This window comes from Mus caroli, unplaced genomic scaffold (genome assembly GCF_978045245.1).
Source record: "Mus caroli unplaced genomic scaffold, Mus_caroli_1 scaffold_10, whole genome shotgun sequence".
Classification (NCBI taxonomy): domain Eukaryota; kingdom Metazoa; phylum Chordata; class Mammalia; order Rodentia; family Muridae; genus Mus; species Mus caroli.
In genome coordinates this window covers 76,156,226-76,177,692 of record NW_028227265.1, presented here as the reverse complement: position 1 = coordinate 76,177,692, position 21,467 = coordinate 76,156,226, and the positions used below count along the sequence as shown (strand labels likewise).

The window sequence follows — 21,467 nt, the reverse complement described above, 5'->3', positions numbered from 1 at the left end:
CTTAATTCTGTGACCTTTTACTACAGTTCCTCATGTTATGGTAACCCCCAACCATAAAATTATATTTTTTGCTATGTCATAACTATAATTTTGCTACTGTTATGAATTGTATTGTAAACATCTGTGACTTTTGATGGTCTTAAGCAACCCCTGTGGAAGAGTCATTCAGCACTCCCAAAGGTGTCACAACCAACTCAACCACTGCCACAGTCCCTTTTAAAATTTACCCCCAATGCAGGTAAAAGTAAAATGATGATTTTGTTCTCTTTTGGTGGATAGTGTCAGGTAAAATGTTATTCCATGGATACTGCTGAGCAGCTCTGGAGGTAGAAAGCAGCCCTTTTATGAGGAGCACAGATTACCTTTGTCATTTTTGTTGTTTCTGTTGTTATGAATTATTCTTTACACTGAGAGTAAGGGCTCATGAATTAGTGTGGGAAACACGGGAGTAGTGGGGCTTTGGGCTGAGCACATACAGCCGGCATTTGCAAAGATGTATAAAGCAATCTTTTACTGTTTCAAGCCTCTCCATGAATGTTCATGGGAGAATGAGAAATCCCTTCAGCTTGGGTGAAACAGCAGTATTTCCTCTTTTTCTATTATTTCTCTTCACTGAGAATTTTCAGAGGTCTGGCTTTGGGGATGGTTTCCATTACAGTCTTCAGTTAAGAAGTTTTAATTGATTCATTTTATTCTTTAACACCAACATGCATTCTTTTTCTCTTCCTATCCTACCACTCTCTTGGCTCTTTTTTTTCTGATCACCTCCGACCTATATCCCTTGGAGCAGATTCTAGCTCTCACTTGTATTTTGAATCTGCTGTTTCTTTGACATGGGACTATGGAAGTAACATAAGGTGGGAGCCTAGTGATTTTTCTGATTCTGCAGCTAAATGTTTCTAAAGGTCTGAGACATCCTCCCCTAAAAGTCTCCAGTATAGACTTGTTTTTTTTTTTCTTGTTTTGGTTCCTGAATTTTAATATTTTTGTTTTAAATTTCATAGAATTTCTAATTCTAGTTTTGCTATGAAACTGGGGCGAGGGGGTCCTCTTTTGTTGTTACTTTTTAAAAATTAAAATCACTGTTGAGACTAAAATGACATTGCCTTTTCAAACCATTTTATTGCAATGATTGGTTTTTTGTTTTGTTTTGTTTGTCTGTTTGTTTTTTGCCTTATGCAGTGAGCTCTCCACCAAACAGCTATAGAATCCTAGGGCATAATCAGTGAGTGACTCTATAGCTCTAAGAAGTGGGAAAAGCCTGGTGAGAAATCTTCAAAATCAGTTATCTCATAAGCAGGGACAATGCTTCTCAAAGTCTTGTAAACTTTTGATAAAGCCTTTGACAAAGTTTGACCAATAAATGTCAGTCTCAGACAATGTCTACGTGTCGGACCCCCAGGGCTGGCTCAAGGAATTGATTTAACAAGGTTAACACGATAATCTCTTTCTCATGAACTTCCTGTTATTGACTCCCAAAGGAAAGCAACAAAGAGAGCTGTGACAAAAGACAATGTTGTTAAAAATGCAGCAGATTTCTACAAGGGATAAGTGTGAAGAATACAATCACAGAATCAAAAGCATCCCTGAATGGGACTCTTAGGAGACAAGAGTCACCAAGCACTTGGCTGCATGATAAAAAGTTAATTGCTACTGAAATCTGGTGGGAGCTAGAACAATCTCCAAGCAAGAACACTCACTGCTGTCAGGGGTTTGATTTATTTCTGAACTAAGGCTTTTGGGATTGAGCAATGAGAGATACTATTATGATCTTGGTTGAACCCCTGGGCTGAGTTTCCCCAAACAACAGTAGGCACTCTGTCAGTAAACAAAAGTTGTACTTCTGTATGGTTTACTGCCACCCTGGACGGGTAGCCTTAGAGAATCTCATCAGGGTCTCAGCTTGTCAGAGGTAAGAAAACACAAGGGCTTCAGTCAGCATTCAAAGAGTATTAAGATGGGTTTTCTGAAGAGAGGAATTGAGGAAGATTGGGCAGACAGCTTATGAGTTAGTGCCTTAGACTTGGCCATTAGAAGTAAAACTTTTGAAAAATCAACTATTAGTGATTAAGAGGCCTGTCAGAGTGAGAATATTGTCTTCTTTAATATATTGATTTGCAGGCATTTTCTGAAGCCAATAGCAGATCTAAATTGTTTGTTTGCTATCTTATCTTTCTCTGAGTAGTGTTTTCTTGGAGAGATTAATAAATCATGTTGACTTATTCTTTCAAGTTTAAACCTGGTGTTAATTCTCAGAAGCTATAATTTTAATGCAGAAAAAATGGTATTTCAAACTGGCAATTATATAATAGTGAAGAAAAATTAGTAATATCTACAGTTTGAAGTAGGAACAATTTGCCTTCATGCATGATTTTTAATATAATGAAGAAGCTAAAATATCATTTATAACAAATACTGCACACACATAATTAGTTACAATAATCAACCATTTGAGTGCAAAGAAAATACTACCATAGTTCTAAAAGTTACATTATTTATACAGCATAACTACATAGACCATGATTGTAACTTATTAAAAATTATATTTACAAACTATAAAACACAAATAATTTTTTAGTTAAAGACAAATGTGTAAAAAAAATAGGCTATTGTGGTGTCAAGTTTTGGTTGTCAACTTGACTACATCTAGAATCAACTGAAACAGAAGATGTGAGGCACTCCTGTGTGGGATTTTCTTCAACAGATTATTTGAAGTAGGAAGACCCACACTAAATTTGGGCATCACTTCCTAGTGGCAGCCCAGATAAAAAGATATGGATGGAAAAAAAAAAACCTTTTATTTTTGTATGCTTGCCTTTACTATCCACAAGTTCATTTCTTCTGCTGCTAGGAATCCACAGATAATCCTTCCTAGATATCGCAACCAATTTCTTAGAAATTCCTGTGCAGACTGAAGATCAGTAACTCTCCAGGACTTTTCCAGACTGAACTAATAAGAAATTAGGTTTCATGGACTGATTAACATGTGGCTTCTCCAGTGTGGGAGACAACCATTGTTGGACTCTTCAGGCCACATCCTGCATCCTGTAAGCCAATCTAATGACATATATATATATATATATATATATATATATATATATATATACACATATGCATATTCATTCTATTAGTTCTGGACCTTTATAGAACCTTTAGTAATACAGGTATGGTGCCAAGAGTGAAGTAGCGGTTAGGTTGGACATGACCATGTTGTTCTTTTCAGGGCAATTATGGCATAAGTTCTGATCTTTGGGCTAGAGAAGAGTCATGTGTGCTTGGAGCTTAATGAATTGTTATATGAGCTTGTAAGATAGGGACATTAGGAGACATGTTGACAATGGAGAGCTGGTTTGCAAACTTTGAGAGGTAAGCAAATACTCTTGAGCCATCTATGTGATATTTTGGATTCAGGCTCTGTGGACATGCAACCTTTGCATGACTGGACAATTGATGATAGTTAGCTAGAGGTGCAGAATCAGCTGTGATTAATAAGAGGCCAGGATCATTGTTGTGAAATCTTTCGGGGAATATTTCCTCAGGGTCAGCACAGAGATGCTGTGGTCCAGAGGGAGCCAGGGCTTCATCTCAAGCTGGAAACTGAAGTTGATAGTGTTGGTTACATGCTGTTGACTTTAGAAGCATGAAAGATATAGGAGTGAACGGGTCATGGACTCTGCCTTGTTGGTTTCAGAAATTGACAAAGGCTGTGTAGTGTGTGACAAGAGAGTCTAGGTATGAAGGACATGTTGTGAGGCTACTATATGAAGCTGTGAAAGTGAATCATCTGTTTCAGACCTGAAGATGTTGGGGATACCAGAGCCTTGAATCATCTGCCTATAAAGTGGAACCAGACCAAGAGAGAGTTGTGTGTTGTAAGTAGCAAAGTTGGAGCGGCAAAATCATCTAACCCTTGTTGACACTGCATTTGGAGTGGCAAGATTTGCAGTCTGCCCTGCTAAGGTTTGGTCTTGCTTTGATCCAGGTTTTCCTCACGATTCCTCCATTGCTCTTTTGCCATTACAATGTACATTCTGTTCCTCTGTATGATGGTAATCTACAAGTCATCAGAAGGTAATCTACAGGGTGCTACAGTTAAGAGACTGCTCCAGTCTTAGAAGACACTTTGGACTTTTAAACAGTGTTGCAACTGTTAAAGACCATGGGGCAATGCTAAGGTTATAAATGCATTTTGTAGTATTAAATGGACACGAGCCAATGGGGCCATGAAGTGGAATGAGGTAGTTTGAGATTGTCTTCCATAGTAAACACTTGATTCCCAGTTGGTGGTAGTGTTTGGGAGGTTCAGGTGGAGTTGGCTTGCTGGAAGAAATATGTCACCATGGTGAGAGTTGGGGTTTGATGCTCAGTGACTTTTCACTTTTGCTTTGATCTACTGCTTCCTACTTCTGTTAAAGATGCAATCTCTTGACTCCCTGCTGCTGCAGTCACAATTAACCCTTATACCTCTGAAAACATAAACCAAAATAAATTCTTCTTTCCATAAATTGCCTTGGTCATGGGATTTTTATCACAGCAACAGAAAAGTAACTAACACAAAAGTATTTAAACTTGCTTGCAAAAACAATAACAAAGGTCAAATAAAAGAGATCAAAATTTGCAAATATAAATTAAGTAGAATCAAGACCAAAACTTGTATATTTAAGTTGTGTTCCTTAGAGACTAGACTCATGAAATAAAAATTATTTCACCATTCAATTAGCAAAGTTTAAATTACAACCACAAAATAAAATCAAAGAAGCAGGAAAGTAACTGAAATCAGATACAGATTAAACTAAAGGAGATGGACAGAATCTAATGAATGTTAAAGCGTGCACATTGTATCTAAGGCTCATAAAGGCACATAAAGCAGGTACTGAAATCACTGCTTGTTAGGGCTTGAAGCCATCCCATATGCTTGGGTCATATTCTTGCTGAAGTACTATACTGAATTGTTAATAACCTCTTAAGAGGTACCAGCCTAAAAATTGGCAACAACAGCAGCTATTCTTAAATTTATCTAACCTCTCATCCAAGGAAAAAGATACCAATACAGAAGTGGATGCTCACAGTCATCTATTGGATGGAACACAGGGTCCCCAAATGAAGGAGCTAGAGAAAGTACTCAAGGAGTTGAAGGGGTCTGCAGCCCTATAGGAGGAACAACAATATGAATTAACCAGTACCCGCAGAGCTTGTGTCTCTAGCTGCATATGTAGCAGAGGATGGCCTAGTCATCCATCAATGGGAGGAGAGGCCCTTGGCCTTGTGAAGATTCTAGGCCCTGGTATAGGGAAAGCCAGGGGCAGGAATGCCAGGGGCAGTGGGTGGGTTGGGAAGCAGGGGGAGGGAGGAGGGTATAGGGGATTTTCAGAGAGGAAACTAGGAAAGGGGATAATATTTGAAATGTAAATGAAGAAAATATCTAATTAAAAAAGAAAAAAAGAAAAAGAAAAAAAAAGATACCAGTAGTTTCAAGATTCCCCAAACAATTAAATCTTACAGGCCAGTTCACACAGTGATGGGAACAAATGTTGGTCCCACATGGGAGTCATTACTCCACTGATGGAATCAAGGTCATCTCCAACCTTAAGTGTCTGAACAGGGCCCAGTGCAAACTAAAGTGACTTTGCAAGCAATAATGATTCCTGCTTTGCCAACAGAAGCTCCAAGCAGAAACAACCTAAATAATAAAATGCACAAATGAGCTTGATTGAGATTGCTTGACTATAGTTCTTGTCCCAGGCCTTTCTTCTCCTGTATAAGGGTGAAACTCTTGTTAGTCAGTAGTACAAGGTCTAATATCTTCCCAGTGTGGTCACACTGGAAATTTCTTTTCTTGCATCATTACCACTTGTGACAGGTGTTGGAATTTGGCCCAGAGGAGACTCAGGAACTCTGATAAGAAGCAGACATAGACATATAGTAATTTTTGATTAAACACTATCGTCAAAAAGTTTAGAAACCCAATAGCTACAAGAAACTGGAGATACTATGCAAATGTTATCTAATTCTCCCATCCCAGTTTGTACTAACAGAGTAATAGTTTCTAGAAAACAAAACAAACAAATAGTGACATGACACTCTTTCCCTTAGAAGTGCTTTAAAAATAACAGTAGTAATGGATCTTAAAAGATCTTGCAGGAAGTCATTGTTAAAAAAAAAATTAAAACAAAAAACAGTTTAAAAAAGATATTTTTTGAACTTCAAAATCTGTAATAGTTCATTTAATTTTTTAGGTGTTAAGCAGGGGGAAAATCCCTAGCAACTTTAAAAATTGTATGTTGTTAAATAATGTTTATTAATAACTATTATACATAATAATAGTGATATCTTCTTTTAAACCCTAGGCTTCATTCATGGTAAATAAGCATTCTAACATTGGGCTATATGGCCAGCCCTAGTGTATTGGTTTTAAAGACAACTGATGTTTCTTTTATTTAAACAGGTCTTGCTATGACTTTACTTACAGAAAACAGTAATTAGCAACAGGAAGATAAATATATGTAAGTGGAGTGTATGTGCTAACTATCTTTAAAAAAAAAGTTTGTCACTAATTCATTTTGATACATGTTAACTTATGGTATTCATACCATGCTACATCCTGAGGCTGATAGAAAAGTGTGACGGTTCTCAATGAGGGCTGTCTATCTGAGGGATTCTGACATCCAAGCCTCTTCCCAGAATTCCCTAAATCCTGGTGGCATGCCCAAGCATCTGGTTTTACAACCGCCCTTTGTGACTCCAAGTGCAATAAAAGTTGAGAACCACTGTACTGGGACAAGATTCCAAGGACACTCCATTTCTACTTGAGTCAAAATCCAGCCAGTTCAACGGGAACACAGAAAGAAGGGAACATACAGACAGTGTCAAGTTCCCAAATTGCCTCAGCACCTTGTGAGGGGCTGTCTGAGGCAAGGTAAGACTTCCTCATGATAAACTATGAGACACAAGTTAGAGCCCAGGAAGACAACTTCTGTCACAAATGCAGAGTAATGCAGACATAACTAAATAGCAGTACACACGCAGATTTCTTGAGAAATCTGGTCAACTTTAAGAGTTCTTTGCATCAACAGCATGACTTGGTTGCCAGAAAATAAACTTGGTCCAAGGCTATGTCAACAAATGCTTGCTCTCTAGACAAGGAAGAGCCCTCCTTTTCTGCATGCTTCGTTGGGGTATTTTAAGTATGGAGCCGTGTTCTGAACGGCGTACTTTATGAACATAAACTTAGCATGATGGATGAGGATAATTGGAACTGTCGGATTAAACTAAAAAGGAATCTTTCACTGGTAGGAAAAGTAGCCCTGGGAGAACGTGACAGATATTTCCAAATATCTGAGGGGCTAACATGTGGAATTTACATTAGACGAAGTAAGCAAAATACCAAAGTCAAAAGCAATGGGTAGTTGGAAGGAAGATTCAATGATGTCAGTCTTCCATAAAGGGAAGCACAGTCAAGGCAAGGGGCATTCACTGTTTGTTGAGGTATTTGCAAGGAGACCTCCAGATCATATTATTTGAATTACAAGGAAACATCTTTCCTCCAACTAAAATTTTGTGGCTTTTTAACATTAGTGCACTTAGTATAGCTTTTGAATAGACATGACCTTTCATGTATCTATGCTGTTGATGCAGCTTAAGTGGAACTTCTGCCATCTGCCCACCTGCCCAGGAAAGCAGATGCCATCAGCAGGAAGACAGCAGAGTCCCTAGGTGCTTTTCCAGAGAATAAATGCATCACTGCTGTTTGCTCTTTCAGCATATACATTGCCCCATTTCATTCTCTTTCTCTTGCAAATGGAAGGTATGTCTTGCAGATACAGTTTGGGTGTGTCTCTATCAATGTTCTTTAAGATTCTGGCCCATCTGTCCATCCGCTGGAACTTTAGGTCTTCCTGAAGATCACAAAGATCATAGCATGAATGACTTGCCCTGTATTCTGAGATGTCCCTCTTTGCATTCTTGCTTCATTTGTAACTCAGAAAACAGTGGAGGTGGTGGTGCTGGGAAGGGCACTATGGCCCCAAAGGTCTCTGCTATAATGATGACCTTTTTCTCTGAAGTGTTTTAGAACTCTCAGGCTGGTCCCAAACTTCTCAGGATAAAGAATGTCTGGAGAAGGATTTTACCACAAGGGGTTGCCAGGGCCAAAGCGTGCGTCTCCTACCCACTGTATCTGCTTCCCCCTCCCCATCTTTCTAGCAGCTGAGCTCAGTCATGTGGCCCCTAAAACTGGTCCTGCAGAGAGAGTCAAGTCCCCAGACCTGACTTGAGCCCCTGACCCCCCACCCCGGCACCCCAGCAGAGCCCAGAGAGAAGGGCAGAGAAAGGGAAAGCGAGGAGAGTGGATGGAGGTGGGGCTGGAGGAAAGCGTGGGGCTGGAGGGAGCAAGTTTCCGAGGGAAAGAGAGGGGAGGGCAGACTGGGCTCGGCACGCTCCCTCCCTCTTGCCGCTTTCTCTCACATAAGCGCAGGCAGAGGGCGCATCAGTCATGCCCTGCCCCTGCGCCCGCTGCCGCTGCCGCCACCGCCACCGCTCGGCCCCGCGCGCGCAGGAGGCTCGAGCGCCCGGGAGCTCGCGGGCCTCGCCGCCGCCGGGCGCCCCGCCGCCCTCCTCCCGCCCCCCGGCTCCGCCGCCACCACCGCCTTCTCCCGCGGCTCACGCGGCCCCGCTCCTTTCACTTCGGGCGAGGGGAGGGAGGAGGGGGACGAGGGACCCGAGGGCTCCTCGGGACGAGTGGAACATCGCGGGGTGACTGGGCTTAACCACCCCACCCCCTCTTCTTTGCAAAACGCCAAAAACAAAACCGCGATCGGCGGAGCCGGCGCCCTCGCTTCACCTCGCCGGCCGCCACCGAGGGCAGTTCGGATGTCCGGTTTCCTGTGAGGCTCGTACCTGACACCCGGGAGCCTCTCCCCGGTGCGGGCTGCCAGAGCCGAGGGCAAAAGTTGCGAGCCGCGGAGCCCCGGGAGACGCTCGCCAGGGGGGTCCCCGGGAGGAAACCACGGGACAGGGACGAGGAGCGGACCTCAGCCTCACGCCCCAGCCTGCGCCAGCCAACGGACCGGCCTCCCTGCTCCCGGTCCATCCACCATGCACTTGCTGTGCTTCTTGTCTCTGGCGTGTTCCCTGCTCGCCGCTGCGCTGATCCCCGGTCCGCGGGAGGCGCCCGCCACCGTCGCCGCCTTTGAGTCCGGACTGGGCTTCTCGGAAGCGGAGCCCGACGGGGGCGAGGTCAAGGTAGGTGCAAGGGACCCCGTCGGGTCGGGCTGAGGATCCGAGGCTCCCAAGTCCTGGACTGTGTGTGGGCTTGGTTTTACTGGGTGTACAGAGAACCTGCGGTGGAGTGTGTGTGCATAATTATTTATTTAACCTTTGGATCCAAAGTTAGAGATTGGTGCACGCTTGCTTGGAGCAAAGTTTCTCTTCTTCTTCTTTTTTTTTTTTCTCCCCCAGTGGAAAACTGTTACTAGAAAGGAAAGCAACTTGGAGGAGGGAAGGGCCCAAGAGGTGTTCAGTCACACAGATTCCTTCTCCTTCATAGTGGTCTCCTGCCAACAGGGGAGTTTGCACCCTGCCCCAGTGGCATGGGTCCAGAGAGAATTTCATTGCTGTAGGAAATGCTCTTTTCTTTTCCAGGCTGGTTTTGGACTCCAAAGAGCTTCTGGGGTGTGTGACCAGACAACGGAGTTTTATGCTTCTGGAGTTTGTATAGCTAGGGGCCCCAGTCTCTGTGAGCTAGTTTGGAAAAAGTTTGAGTAAATTTAGAAACTGGGCTTAAAGGTTTTGGATTTCAGAATTAACTTGAACTTGGTCAAATCCAAGATGTAACAGAAATTGGAATCTTTTAAACCATAGTCAAGTGAGACTTTTCCCCTAACTTTATCGATTCTGTTCCTAAACAGTGGCTATAAGATACTTAAAAAAAAAAAATCAAAGTATTGTTTTATTTTGTTTTAAAGAGAAATAGCGTCTTTCCTAAACACGTTAAGGGACTTTTGAAGACATTCCGATTCTCTGACTCAGTTATCTTATCTTGTGTACTTCTCACTTGAACCTTCTAAAGAATATGTTTATAACATCTTAAAGTTTATACTTGGCGTAATAGTTGGGATCTTGAACTCCTGAAAAAGTTTTGTGTTTAAGGCACTGCGAAGCCCCCTGGCTGGAAGCAGACTAAAGTGGTTTATAGTAGCTGACTGCAAGTGGGGGGCGGAGAAGGGGGTGTGTTACTCTCAACTTTCAGTTGACTTTATTGGTGAACATACACAGAATGTGCAGAGGTCAAATCACCTTCCCTGGAAAGGTTTGTCTGAGAAAAACTTTAATACGGACAAGACTAGGTTATAAGATACCAAGTTACCATGTGTCTACATTTGGTAAAAATACAAATACCAGATTTTGCAGTCCATTATGAGAACTGCAACGTTCAGCACACGCTTATTACTATAAGTACAATGATGAGAATATCCTCTTCTCTAAATGCCACAGAAGTAAAGCTCGGGACAGAATCGTACTTCCTGTAATTCGAGTCTTTGAATTTTGCCAGACCTATTCACTTTCTGCCTCTGCAAATTCAAACTGACATACTTGTGACTTAGTCAGACAACATCACCATCACCTATGATAACTAGGCTTTGATTTACAGTACGAAAGTGTGACGCATTGACTTAAATGAGAAGCATTTCCAGATAAGCCAATAGTTTATTCAAGGAGTCTGTCACGTCTGGGTCAATCCCAAATGACTGTATCAGAGCATAGATGTTTGTATGAGCTCAATTGTGTGTTCCAGGAGGTAGAAAGTTGTAGGATAAAATCAAGCTTTTTCATTTTTCATCTTCAAAGGATCTTCTCATTTGTAGGTCATTAAACATCTTATTTTCTCTGAAAATTTTGTTTGCAAAAGTTTCTTTTCTTATTTAACCATTTTTTAAATATTGTCTGTTGAATAAGAACTGATATTTGGTATGTAATGACTTTTTTTTAATCTATCAGAGGAAACATAATTTTGTATGTTTGAATTTCATGAGCAGTATACTTCTGCTTACTGAGCCTTTCCCTAGTGGGCAAGTAGAACTTTTGACAGCTTGTTTTACTGCTGCCTTCAGGGAAACTGTATCCTTGCTGTGAAACTTGCACCCAGTGACCCAAACCTTGGTGTGAAGACTCCATGTCTCTCCCTAGTGGCCTTTCAAGGCACCTCAATTAGCAAATACTGGAGAACCGGAGGGAAACCAGTTAATTTCCCAGGAACAACTTAAATCCTAAGAAAGTATTTGACAAAATTCATACAGGATGTCAATTATACATAGAATTAACTCACACAAAATTTTGTTAAATAATAAAACCCATGTAGCAATTTAAAATTCACAATATAGGAAAGCCAATATGGTCTAAAGCTCAGCATCCAATCTTCTTTGTGGTACCCATGGCCACCCAGATAATTGGAACTGAATTTAGTAGGTTCCCCTTTCTATTCTTTTCTTCATGTCTGTATGATTTAATGAAAAGTCCTAAAATGCTTTCTGAAGGATGTTAAAGTAAACAACTCAGGGTCGAAAACTAAGGCAAACGTATGATGTGGCCATAAGAAGAAACATTCAAAACTTGTTATCAAACTAATGACAACTGATGATCTCAGAAAGAACACCTGATTGCCATATCTAATAATTTTTAATCTCAGTTTGGGTAGAGCATACTCTGCTTGTTCGGAGATGAAGAAATTAATTTTACAAAAGACATTGGCTTATGACAAAAAATAAATCAGAAGGAAGACATACCTCAAAAAGACTACAATTATCAAACAGTTTTGCTTTTTACTGAAAATAGTTTTTTTTTTCCCTCACATAATATATCCTGACTCCAGTTTCCCCTCCCGCTACTCCTTCCAGCTCCTCGCACTTCCACTTTCTGTCTGTTATTAGAAAGCAAACAGGCTTCTGTGGGAATAATAATAAAATGGAATATAATAAGGCAAAACAAGAACTAACACATTGGAATTGGAAAACAAAGCAAACAAATAAACAAATAAATGGAGGGAAGGAGCCCAAAAGAAGGCACAAGAAACAGTTTAAAATGAATAAGTGACATTATGTAACAAGGAAACTACAAAGTAAGTTTGTGGTCTGTTAGCCATGTACTGCTGGGCATGCAGCGCACCCTTAAGAGTCCTTTGTTCATTCTGGGTTTGGGGTAGGGTCATGTGTACATTTCTCCTTTCAGCTCTCAAACCTCCTCTAGTGCAGGCTCTCTGGGTACAGTTTCACTCTCTGTGAGTTTATATGTTTTGTTCACATTGATTTAGAGGGTTTTGTTCCTTGGGGATCCTCCATCTGGTCTGGTTCTTACACTCTTTCAACCTCTTCTGTAGGATTCCCTAAGACCTGAGATGAGGGTTTTGATGGAGATATCCCATTTAATGGCTGCAAGTTTCAAGGTCTCTTTCTCTTTGCATAGAATCTGGCTATTAGTGTCTGCACTTGTTCTAGTCTGTGGCAGAAGGAAGCTCCTCTGATGATTGCTGAGCAAGGCACTGATCATATTTGTCTTCCTGCATAGCTATAAAACGTTTAAAACACAGTATTGTTTTTCCTTTGAGAATTTTATTTATGTATGCATCATAGTTTGCTTATATCCATCCTCTACTCTGCCTTTCCAACTCCTTCCAGAACTCTCTTTCCCAAATTTCATGCTTTCATAATTTGTTCTTGAAGGAGTATGTTATACAAAATACCTATGTCTTTACATATTTTGGCTTACAGTTGTCTTTATCCACCTTTAAATAAATCTCTGTGTTTTAAATTTTTTTTCTTTTAAGATTTATTTATTTATTATATTTATGTACACTGTGACTGTCTTCAGATACTCCAGAAGAAAGAGTCAGATCTCATTACAGATTGTTTTGCGCCACCATGTGGTTGCTGGGATTTGAACTCAGGACCTTCAGAAGTGCAGTCAGTGCTCTTAACCACTGAGTCATCTCTCCAGCCCCATTTATGTGTGTTTTACTTTGTTATTTACAGTGTCAACTAAATCAATGACAGTGTTCTTCAAAGTACCATATGTGTGCCTACACCAGAATGCCCTGGAGGACTCTGTTTTCTCTTTTAACCTGATACCAAATAAATTTGAGCTTTGGTTAAAAAGATACAGTTGAACTAATATCTTGAGTAATTTCTCTTCACAGTAAAAGTACTGGATGGTGCATATGAACGACTAAGTTCATTAGTTTTTACATAGTCTTCATGTTATTGATCAGCTTGTGAAGTATCATGTCATGCAGAGGTCATCTTGAAAGACCTTGAAAGACATGCCAGTTTCTGTTTTTTTGTTTTGTTTTTTTGGGGTGTGGTTACCATTAAACTGAAAAAGTCAAGATAATTTATTATCTATTATTATGAAATTGGCATTAAGCCATTTTGTATGCTTTGAAATTTGCGAGAGACTCATCAATGTGTCTATTTGATCTGGGAGCTTCGACTTGAGAGAGGAGCCTGAGTTGTAATTCAAAGTCGTTTTTAATAGATGAATTCATCTAAACCAGAACTTTGCATGTTCTTAGGATATGGTAGGGTCATGAGAAGGCAAATAGAACAGTTTGGAGCTGGAGCAGGGGACAAGGGGGGTGGGGGGGTGTTACACAGACAACAGTGAGTTCTCCTAAGTTCAAAGATGATTAGATAGCTAAAATTCTGAGGACCAGCCAGCTTCTAGGGTTTCAACTAAACTCTGAGTCATGGGAGAGGGATTATTTATGATCTGAACAACAACAACAACAAATATAAGCATAAGATTGGATAGACATCATAAAGACTTTTACTGGGAGGTGGTCTACTTAAGAAGCAAAACAATTATACTGATGGAGTCTCGTGCATAGTCCCAGCAGGACAGAGACAGAGGGAAAAGATGGAGGAGCTGTCCCAGAGGATAGAGCCATCAGTCTGGTGATTGGTTACTGTGAAAGTTTGATTATGATAGATTAACCCTGGCCTTTAGTCATAGAGCAATATTCTTGTAGAATTAGGCTATTTTACAGAACAGGATGAGTAGTAGTGTGATTCCATAGACCACTTAGGACACTATTAGGAATAAGACATATTTGCAAAAGCAAAATAAATCTCCTTCAGAGTTAGCCCATATAACAACAGTTCTCATGATTCCTAATGCTGTGACCCTTTAATACATTTCCTCACGTTATGGTGACTCCAACCATAAAATTCTTTCACTGCTGCTTTATAACGACAATGTTGCTACTGTTATGAATCATAATGAAAATATCTGAGATGCAGTCCTCAATGCGTTGGTGAGCCGCAGGTTGAGAACCTCTGCCTTAAAGGGACATAATTGTTTAGGGTCAGTAAGACTTAAGGCTTGCAATAAACTTGTTACTATAGTTCCTATGAAGGATTAAGAATATGGTATATTGGTCAGTATTCAGCATACAAAAATGTAATTTTGTTCAATTAACATAGAGGAAATATATAGAGGAAGTGCACCATCATTTAGTTGGAGCTTTGTCTCTATTTTTGTGCTTTACTATCTATTCTTCTTGGTAGGAAGTAGCTCCACCCCCTCGCCCCCCCCAAACTCTTCCACAACACCACAATTCTAAGATTAGAAATAAGAGTCTTTTAATCTCTCATTATTCCATCCCACATTCCACATCAATTTCTGTTAGGAGTTTAGTGTTTGACCTCCTAGGAATCCACTCTGAGAAGGGCAGAGATTTGCTTAAGGGAAGGGTTGGGTCCAGGTTCCCTCTTCTGAATTTAGCTGATAGTTAAGGACAGTCATACAGTTTGTAGAGCTTTTTTCTCCTCAGAGTATATTATTAAGTGTTTTGATTTGTTTTTCTCATTCTTGCTTTAGGTTTTTTTTTCCATTCATCTGTATGGTGCTCTGTTTATTGTTCTAAAGGTGATAGGACCTGGGAGAATGGTGCCAATAGGGAGGCCCACTAATGTCTTATAAAATGGTTGACTTTCCTCAGAGCATCTCACAGTGTATACTCTGAGGGTTAAGAGTGTCACATGTGTAAAGTGTACAATCATATGGGCAAGTGGAACATGGCAGGCAAGCTGCACATGGTATAACCACGTTTTAGTATAGAGGCATCCAGTTGTAACGAATACTCTGAAGCAAACTCATTCCTAAACACCCCACCTGGCAGGGGTTGGGGGAGGCGCACACACAAAAACCCATTCCAAGAACAATTCCTTATTTTTGAAGAAGCTAAGGTCACAATATTCTTGCCTTGTCACAAGACAAGAAAACTTGTGAGTTTTCTCACAAGTACTAGGAAATCTCACAAGACTCCACTCTTGGTCCGTGTTCTGACAATGCTGGATACATACACACAGAGCCGGATACATACACACAGAGCCAGATACATATGCACAGAGCCGGATTTATACACATAAAGCTCAACTTTACCCTTCTTTGGCTTTCACTTCTTTGTATTTCTTCTCAATTATTATTTCCTGAGTGATAATAAATCCTCACATCACACCATTGAGATTGTTTTAGGACACAGTTAATTACTGACTGCAGTGACCCCTTGGTAGGTCTATCATTTTTATTCCTATCCTACATGGATCTGAGAAGGTTTAGGGTGGTAGGTTTGGGGGATTTGGCTCTTGAGATGGAGATATAGTCACTTAGCAAGCTGAATGCTTCACTCAAGGGTGACTGAGTTGTTGAGAACCTGGTGCCTGGCATGTTGGGGACTGGAACTTCTTGCCCTGCCAGCTTAAGTCCTGCCTTAGCTGCTATACATTTACGCTGTCCTCCGGTTATCAACTGCTCCTTACATATTGAGAGTAAGAGTGACCACCAGTGGTCTTCAACACCCCGAGAACTTTTGTACACACTTAGCATTGATCTGTTCTCATAATCTGATGTCGTTGTGCTTTTCTCTTCATCTCTATAGATAGCTGTCATGTTACATTAAAAAAAGATAAACATAAGGCACGAAGTAGATAGCCAGGAAAAATAGCAGTACCTTAATGTTGAGGAATGGGGTGGTGGCTGTCTTGTGTGTGTGTGTGGGTCTCCTATGTATTTTGATCATATTATTTTAAAGAACTTGGGATTCTCGGTGTCCTCCATACCCTTTGACTCTTACACCCTTTCTGCCTTCTCATCCACAAGTAGACTCTGCTGAGCCTGGCTTATTATGTTCATACTCTGGTTCAAAGTCAGATCTTTATACCTGGGCATCAGCCACTTTACTGACAGTCAGCCCCCCTTCTCAAGAATAGTCTGTTTTTGCAGTTTTAATTTTCCTTTCTATAAAAAAGGGAACCTTTGCAACACCTTCTGTGTTTAGGAAGGATGCATGTTCTTATCTCCTTTCAGAATCTACAATTCTCCTGCTCATTGCAGCAATATGCAACAATGCAGAGAACTTGTTCCAACCATCAACTATTCACACTTACTTATGAATGAACATGAACTTTATTCTGGCCTTTATGGTTTGCTGCACTTGGACTAAAAATTGGTCAGGTGGTCACAGTTTGTTTGTCTGCCGGCTGGCTTGCCTGTCTGTCTATTTGTCTATCTGGGTCAGGGTTTATGGAGCCTAGGATGTCCTGGAACTCTATTCATTCTGGGATGACCATGAACTATCTTTTACCTCTTGAGTGATGGGATTACAGGCCTTTCCCACAATGTCTGCTATATAAGTGTTCTGACTTACAGGTATATTGAAAGAACAAGTGCTTAGCCAGAATCCTTGCAAAAGAGTTCCAATAGATTTTCTTTCTTTTTCTTTTCTTTTTTCCCTTTTCTTTCTTTGTTTCTTTCTTTTTTTTTTTTTGGAAAACTGTAATATTTTTGTTTTGTTTTGTGGGGAAAAAACCCCAAACCAACAACAAACAGCTTTACATGTCAAATGAACCTTCCCCAGTAAGAGCGTCCAGAAAAAACAAATGTTGGTTGGCAAGAACCACATCCCTTCTCCACTGTCTGGACATGTGTACTGTCATCTTTCAAAGACTGCCTTGCTGTTGGAGGAAACTCATTCTTATTATTAGGGGGGCTGACCTTTTGCTATATATGTGCAGGTTCAAGTTTGTGTAAGTTGGTAGTTAAGAAATCTTTGATTTTTCAAGTTAGAAAAAAAATGAATAGTGCAAACAACGTTGAATAAAAAGGAGTGCTAATGGATTTGATTTGTATTGAAATTCTAAAGTTTACAACAAATGCTTTAGGTTTGTATCTGCCTCTCCAATGTAAATGTTCAGTTCCTATACTTCATGTACTAATGAAAACAGTGATTGTTGAATTACTTGGTTTTATTGGGAATTCATGGCAAAATGTGTCTTAAAATACTTTTTTTTCTTGCCGGATGAATTCTCATGTTTCTAGTGTGGACACTGTCCTGGTAGCTTTTGGAGGTAGGATTTGTATCATCTACAGGTTTTTAGTAGACTTTATTTTGATATTTATTTTATCTTAAATCTTAATTTCCAAATGATTTTTTTCCCTTTCACGTAAAGTTTATGGTCTGGGTCTTACATGGCGAAAAGTCCATTCAAGCTTGCTTTTCCTCTGCTGCCGAAGCCCTGTACCTTGCTTTGAACTCGGGAAAAAAGTGCCTAGAAGTCATCATCATCATTTGAAACTTGTTGCAGTCTCATAACAGCCAAAAGCAGAACTGCCTGGATAGAGATTTAAGCCAGGCAAAGGGGTATGGGCTCTGTGGTACTTCCTGAATCCTTATCATGGTTAACCACACTCACTCACACCCTGCCAGTGGTCCACACTCCCTGTAGGACAGCACAGGTTAGCTTCTTTGCAAATAAGGAAAACAACAAAGTGCCTCACTATATCACTGAACTTAAAGAGTCTATATGTAGATAAGTGACTGAGAAAAGGATGTATCAGCACTATTACTGACATATGCTTAGCTTTCAATGATATAATAGTTTGGCTTCATGATTAGGGGAGAAAAATCAAAGCTAAGATTATGTCATGGGGATATGAAATAGCTCTGGTTATCTAGACACTAAAAACAAACTTATTGCATATTATGTATGATAAATTATCCTAAAACGTTATGGATGTAGAGTATTAATTGTTTAGACTAAAGCCACACATGTAATGCTTAGAACATGATTTTGTCTGTGCTGAGTGCCTGGTTTTGTTGTTGTTGTTGTTTGTTTTTCCTGTACTTGGAAGTGAAATGACAGCCTTGGCCACAGAAACAAAGCCAAGAAACCAAGATGATATTATCTGCTTCACCTAAAGTGATTCTTACTGGGATCTTTTGGATAGAAGTACACTGCTCCACATAGAAAGAGTATTATACCATATAATTTCAAAAAAGCTCAGCTTAAAAATATAGAAAGTAAATCTGTTTAGTAAAGAAATCTGTACACTCAGGAGGCAAGAGAGAAAGAAGCCAAATCTGAAGCCAGTGTGAGCTTCACTGTATGCCCCTATTTTAAGGACAAAAGAAATCCAAAAAAATTCTTTAGTAAAACAGGCTAATTTTAAATATACTAATATGATACTTCAATATGTACACATAAAATCCTAATGAAGTTACCACATATGCTGATAAGTGTTGCAAATCTAAAATTAAATCAGTGCATATTGCCTAAAATTTTAAAGTGCATTTTCATCAAAGAAAATTGAAGAAAACTTGGTGAAACTTACATGCAGAATTTAAACTTCTGTGGATTTTCTTAGAAAAGTGAGTTTTATTTGCTTCGCTGGGACTGCCTTCCTGAATGCCAACTAGCACAGGTTGGACCTTCCTGCCGCTGAATTTTAGATGACTAATGGCACTGAAACTTCTTTTAAAAGTCGGGTTTACCTCAGTGACTCTAAATGTACTCAAAATACCATACTTGGTTTCATTTTGATGGATCTATTCAGTTGCCAGTCAATACTATGAACTGCATAATTCCCATATGTCCACCGTGTGGTATGGGGCATTGAGGCATGTGAGTGCTCAGGAAAAAAACAATGAAAAATAAAAGACATCAATTGGTTTTCTAAGTCAATTGACCAGCCATGAAAGCCTATATATGTAACATGATACAGAATAAGCAGGTTATATTATGTATTTAAGAAGGCATACACACACACACACACACACACACACACACACACATGTATCAACAATTAAGAATAAAGAGGCCATGCAATATAAGAGGAATGTGCATGTCTAAGCTCTAGATATGGTCTTGAATCTAGTTATTTTATGAGGATCCTCGTACAGATGTTCATTGGAGTATTTTAGGTCTTTTTAATCAGATATCAATCATACTTCTAAACAAAACACAGTAGCTACTCTATAATATAAGTGAATGTACGAATGTACACATTGACAACATATTATGCATATATGTGTGTCTATATATACACTGGTTTCATATTCTTAAAAAATAATTTTGGATTTTAATGCCAAGATTAAAATATCTCCTAAGCATACACATAAGCACTTATGTAGATATTTCACAGCATTCAGACTTAAGAGTTTTCATAAAATAACTTTGCACAGTGATTTTTTTGTTGTTATTTACATACTGTTTTTATTTTTTTAAAATGCTGCTGTGCTTTATTTTATTTTATTTTGTTTTACTTTTGGGGGCAAATCAGGGTGAAATAGCATTCTTCTACATAATGAGAAAAATTTCAAGACTGTGATGGTATCTTGGAGTCCAGCTTGCTAAAGTACTAGAAAAGGCTGAGAACAGAATGAAGTCAAACAATTGAGTGTGCACATAAACGAACCACGTGGAGGCCAACAGCACATCTCTCCCACGGGAACTGTCGAGCCATCCAGGAAGCCACTTATCTGCTTTCTCAGACAAGTAGTGTGAACTGTTTACAGCCTTTTTCAAAAATGGCAAACATAGTTGTGTTGGTAGCAGTCCTATCTGTATCCTTTCACCAGGAAAAGGACTCCTTTTCTCTCTTCTCTGTTTACACTTCAGTCAAGTCTATCCCTATTTCCATGTCCCCTTGAACAAAACAGAGTAGACAGAGATTGACAATTTAAATCAGACTGGATCTTAAGTAAAATGTCTTGATTTTCTTTTAACTTTGAGTGGCCACACAGCTGCCTTGTGTCCCATAATTGAATTCCTATAATCTGTAAAATGCCTTGCTATTTCCGCTAGCTCAAAACGTTTCTTGGAAGTAGCCAGTTAATATCAAATACCAGATGTGGGTCTGTTTGAAACCACCATAGTTTACTTTACTACAGTATTATTGCCTAAATGGAATATTTTTCATTCTTTTTCTCTAGTTGTGTCTGTTGTGTGTATTTAGTTACTTTATTCTTTTTAAAGTCCTCTTCCAAGTTTATGTTTTGAAAAATGAACACTTATTTAGATTCATGTTTGCGTATAGGTCATCACATTAATGGCATCCCAGGAAAACACACTAATCCCTTTGTCTTGGAGCCAAACTTTAGTTTTGAGAGGACAATGATTCATTGTTTGTTCCCTTTGAGTCTCCTGACTTTCTTTTATTTTTTTGGTGTTTATCCATGCCAAACTAGAAATTTAGGCCAAAATTATTCATGAGTCATTACTGTTACACTTAACACAGGGCATCTGAAGCCGCTTTAGATATACACATTAAGCCAATAATGAAGTCATAGATTAATGTAAGACTTTCCCTTCTCAAAACTGCTAGCAATGATACTTGGTGTGTTGGAGACAACTTCTAATTTAGAGAAATACACTTTTGTGGTGTATCTAACATGAGTATATTATCATTCTGTTACCGATACATGGTGCAACATGACAATGAGCTACAGACAAGAAACTTAAGTGTGATTGCTTAGTTTCAAGCTAATTTGAGTCTTCAAATTCTTTTACAGTTGTCTTAGGTACTTTTCTGTTGCTATGACAAACTCCATGACCAAGGCGACTTATAAAAGAAAACACTTAATTTGGTTTAAAGTTTCAGAAGATTAGAATCCATGATGATGGAGTACAGGAATTACTGAGAGCTTACATCTTGATCACAACCAGTAGGCAGAGATAGACACTGGACATGGCCAGAGGCTTTGGAAACCTTAAAGCCTACTGTAGTAGCCCATCACCTCCAACAAGGTCACATCTCATAATTCTTCACAGAGAGTTTCCCCAAGGAGGGATCAGTTATTCAAATATCTGAGCCTATGGAGGCCATTCTCATTCAAAGCTCCACCACAGTCATAAAGGTTAAGTGAAGTTTCTGTGACCAACACATTTTCCACTGAAGTGACTTGGTTTTGACCAATCTGCCCCCTCTTCCTTTGTTCCCGTGATTTCTTCCTATATGCTTATGGTTTGCTTACTGGCCTGTAGGGAATACCATTGGGAAATGGTGAAAACTTTTGAACTAGGAGTCTAATGAAAATGAATTAAGTTAGGTTATTAAGGCCATTCCCTTGTAGATGAATTTCCCCCATCCTTGGCATTCAGTTCTCCATGAAGTTAGTGTTCTCTACTACACAGCATTAT

At 39.6% G+C, this 21,467-nt stretch overlaps 1 protein-coding gene across 1 annotated transcript in view; it reads left to right on the top strand.

The window, feature by feature from the left end:
• Window positions 1–8,483: 8,483 nt before the first annotated feature.
• Window positions 8,484–21,467, top strand: part of Vegfc (vascular endothelial growth factor C) — a 104,662-nt gene continuing 91,678 nt past the window's right edge. The window contains exon 1 of the mRNA XM_021170241.3: window positions 8,484–9,240. Coding sequence (XP_021025900.1) covers window positions 9,094–9,240 — 147 coding nt within the window. The 5' untranslated portion in view covers window positions 8,484–9,093. The remainder of the gene's footprint in view (window positions 9,241–21,467) is intronic.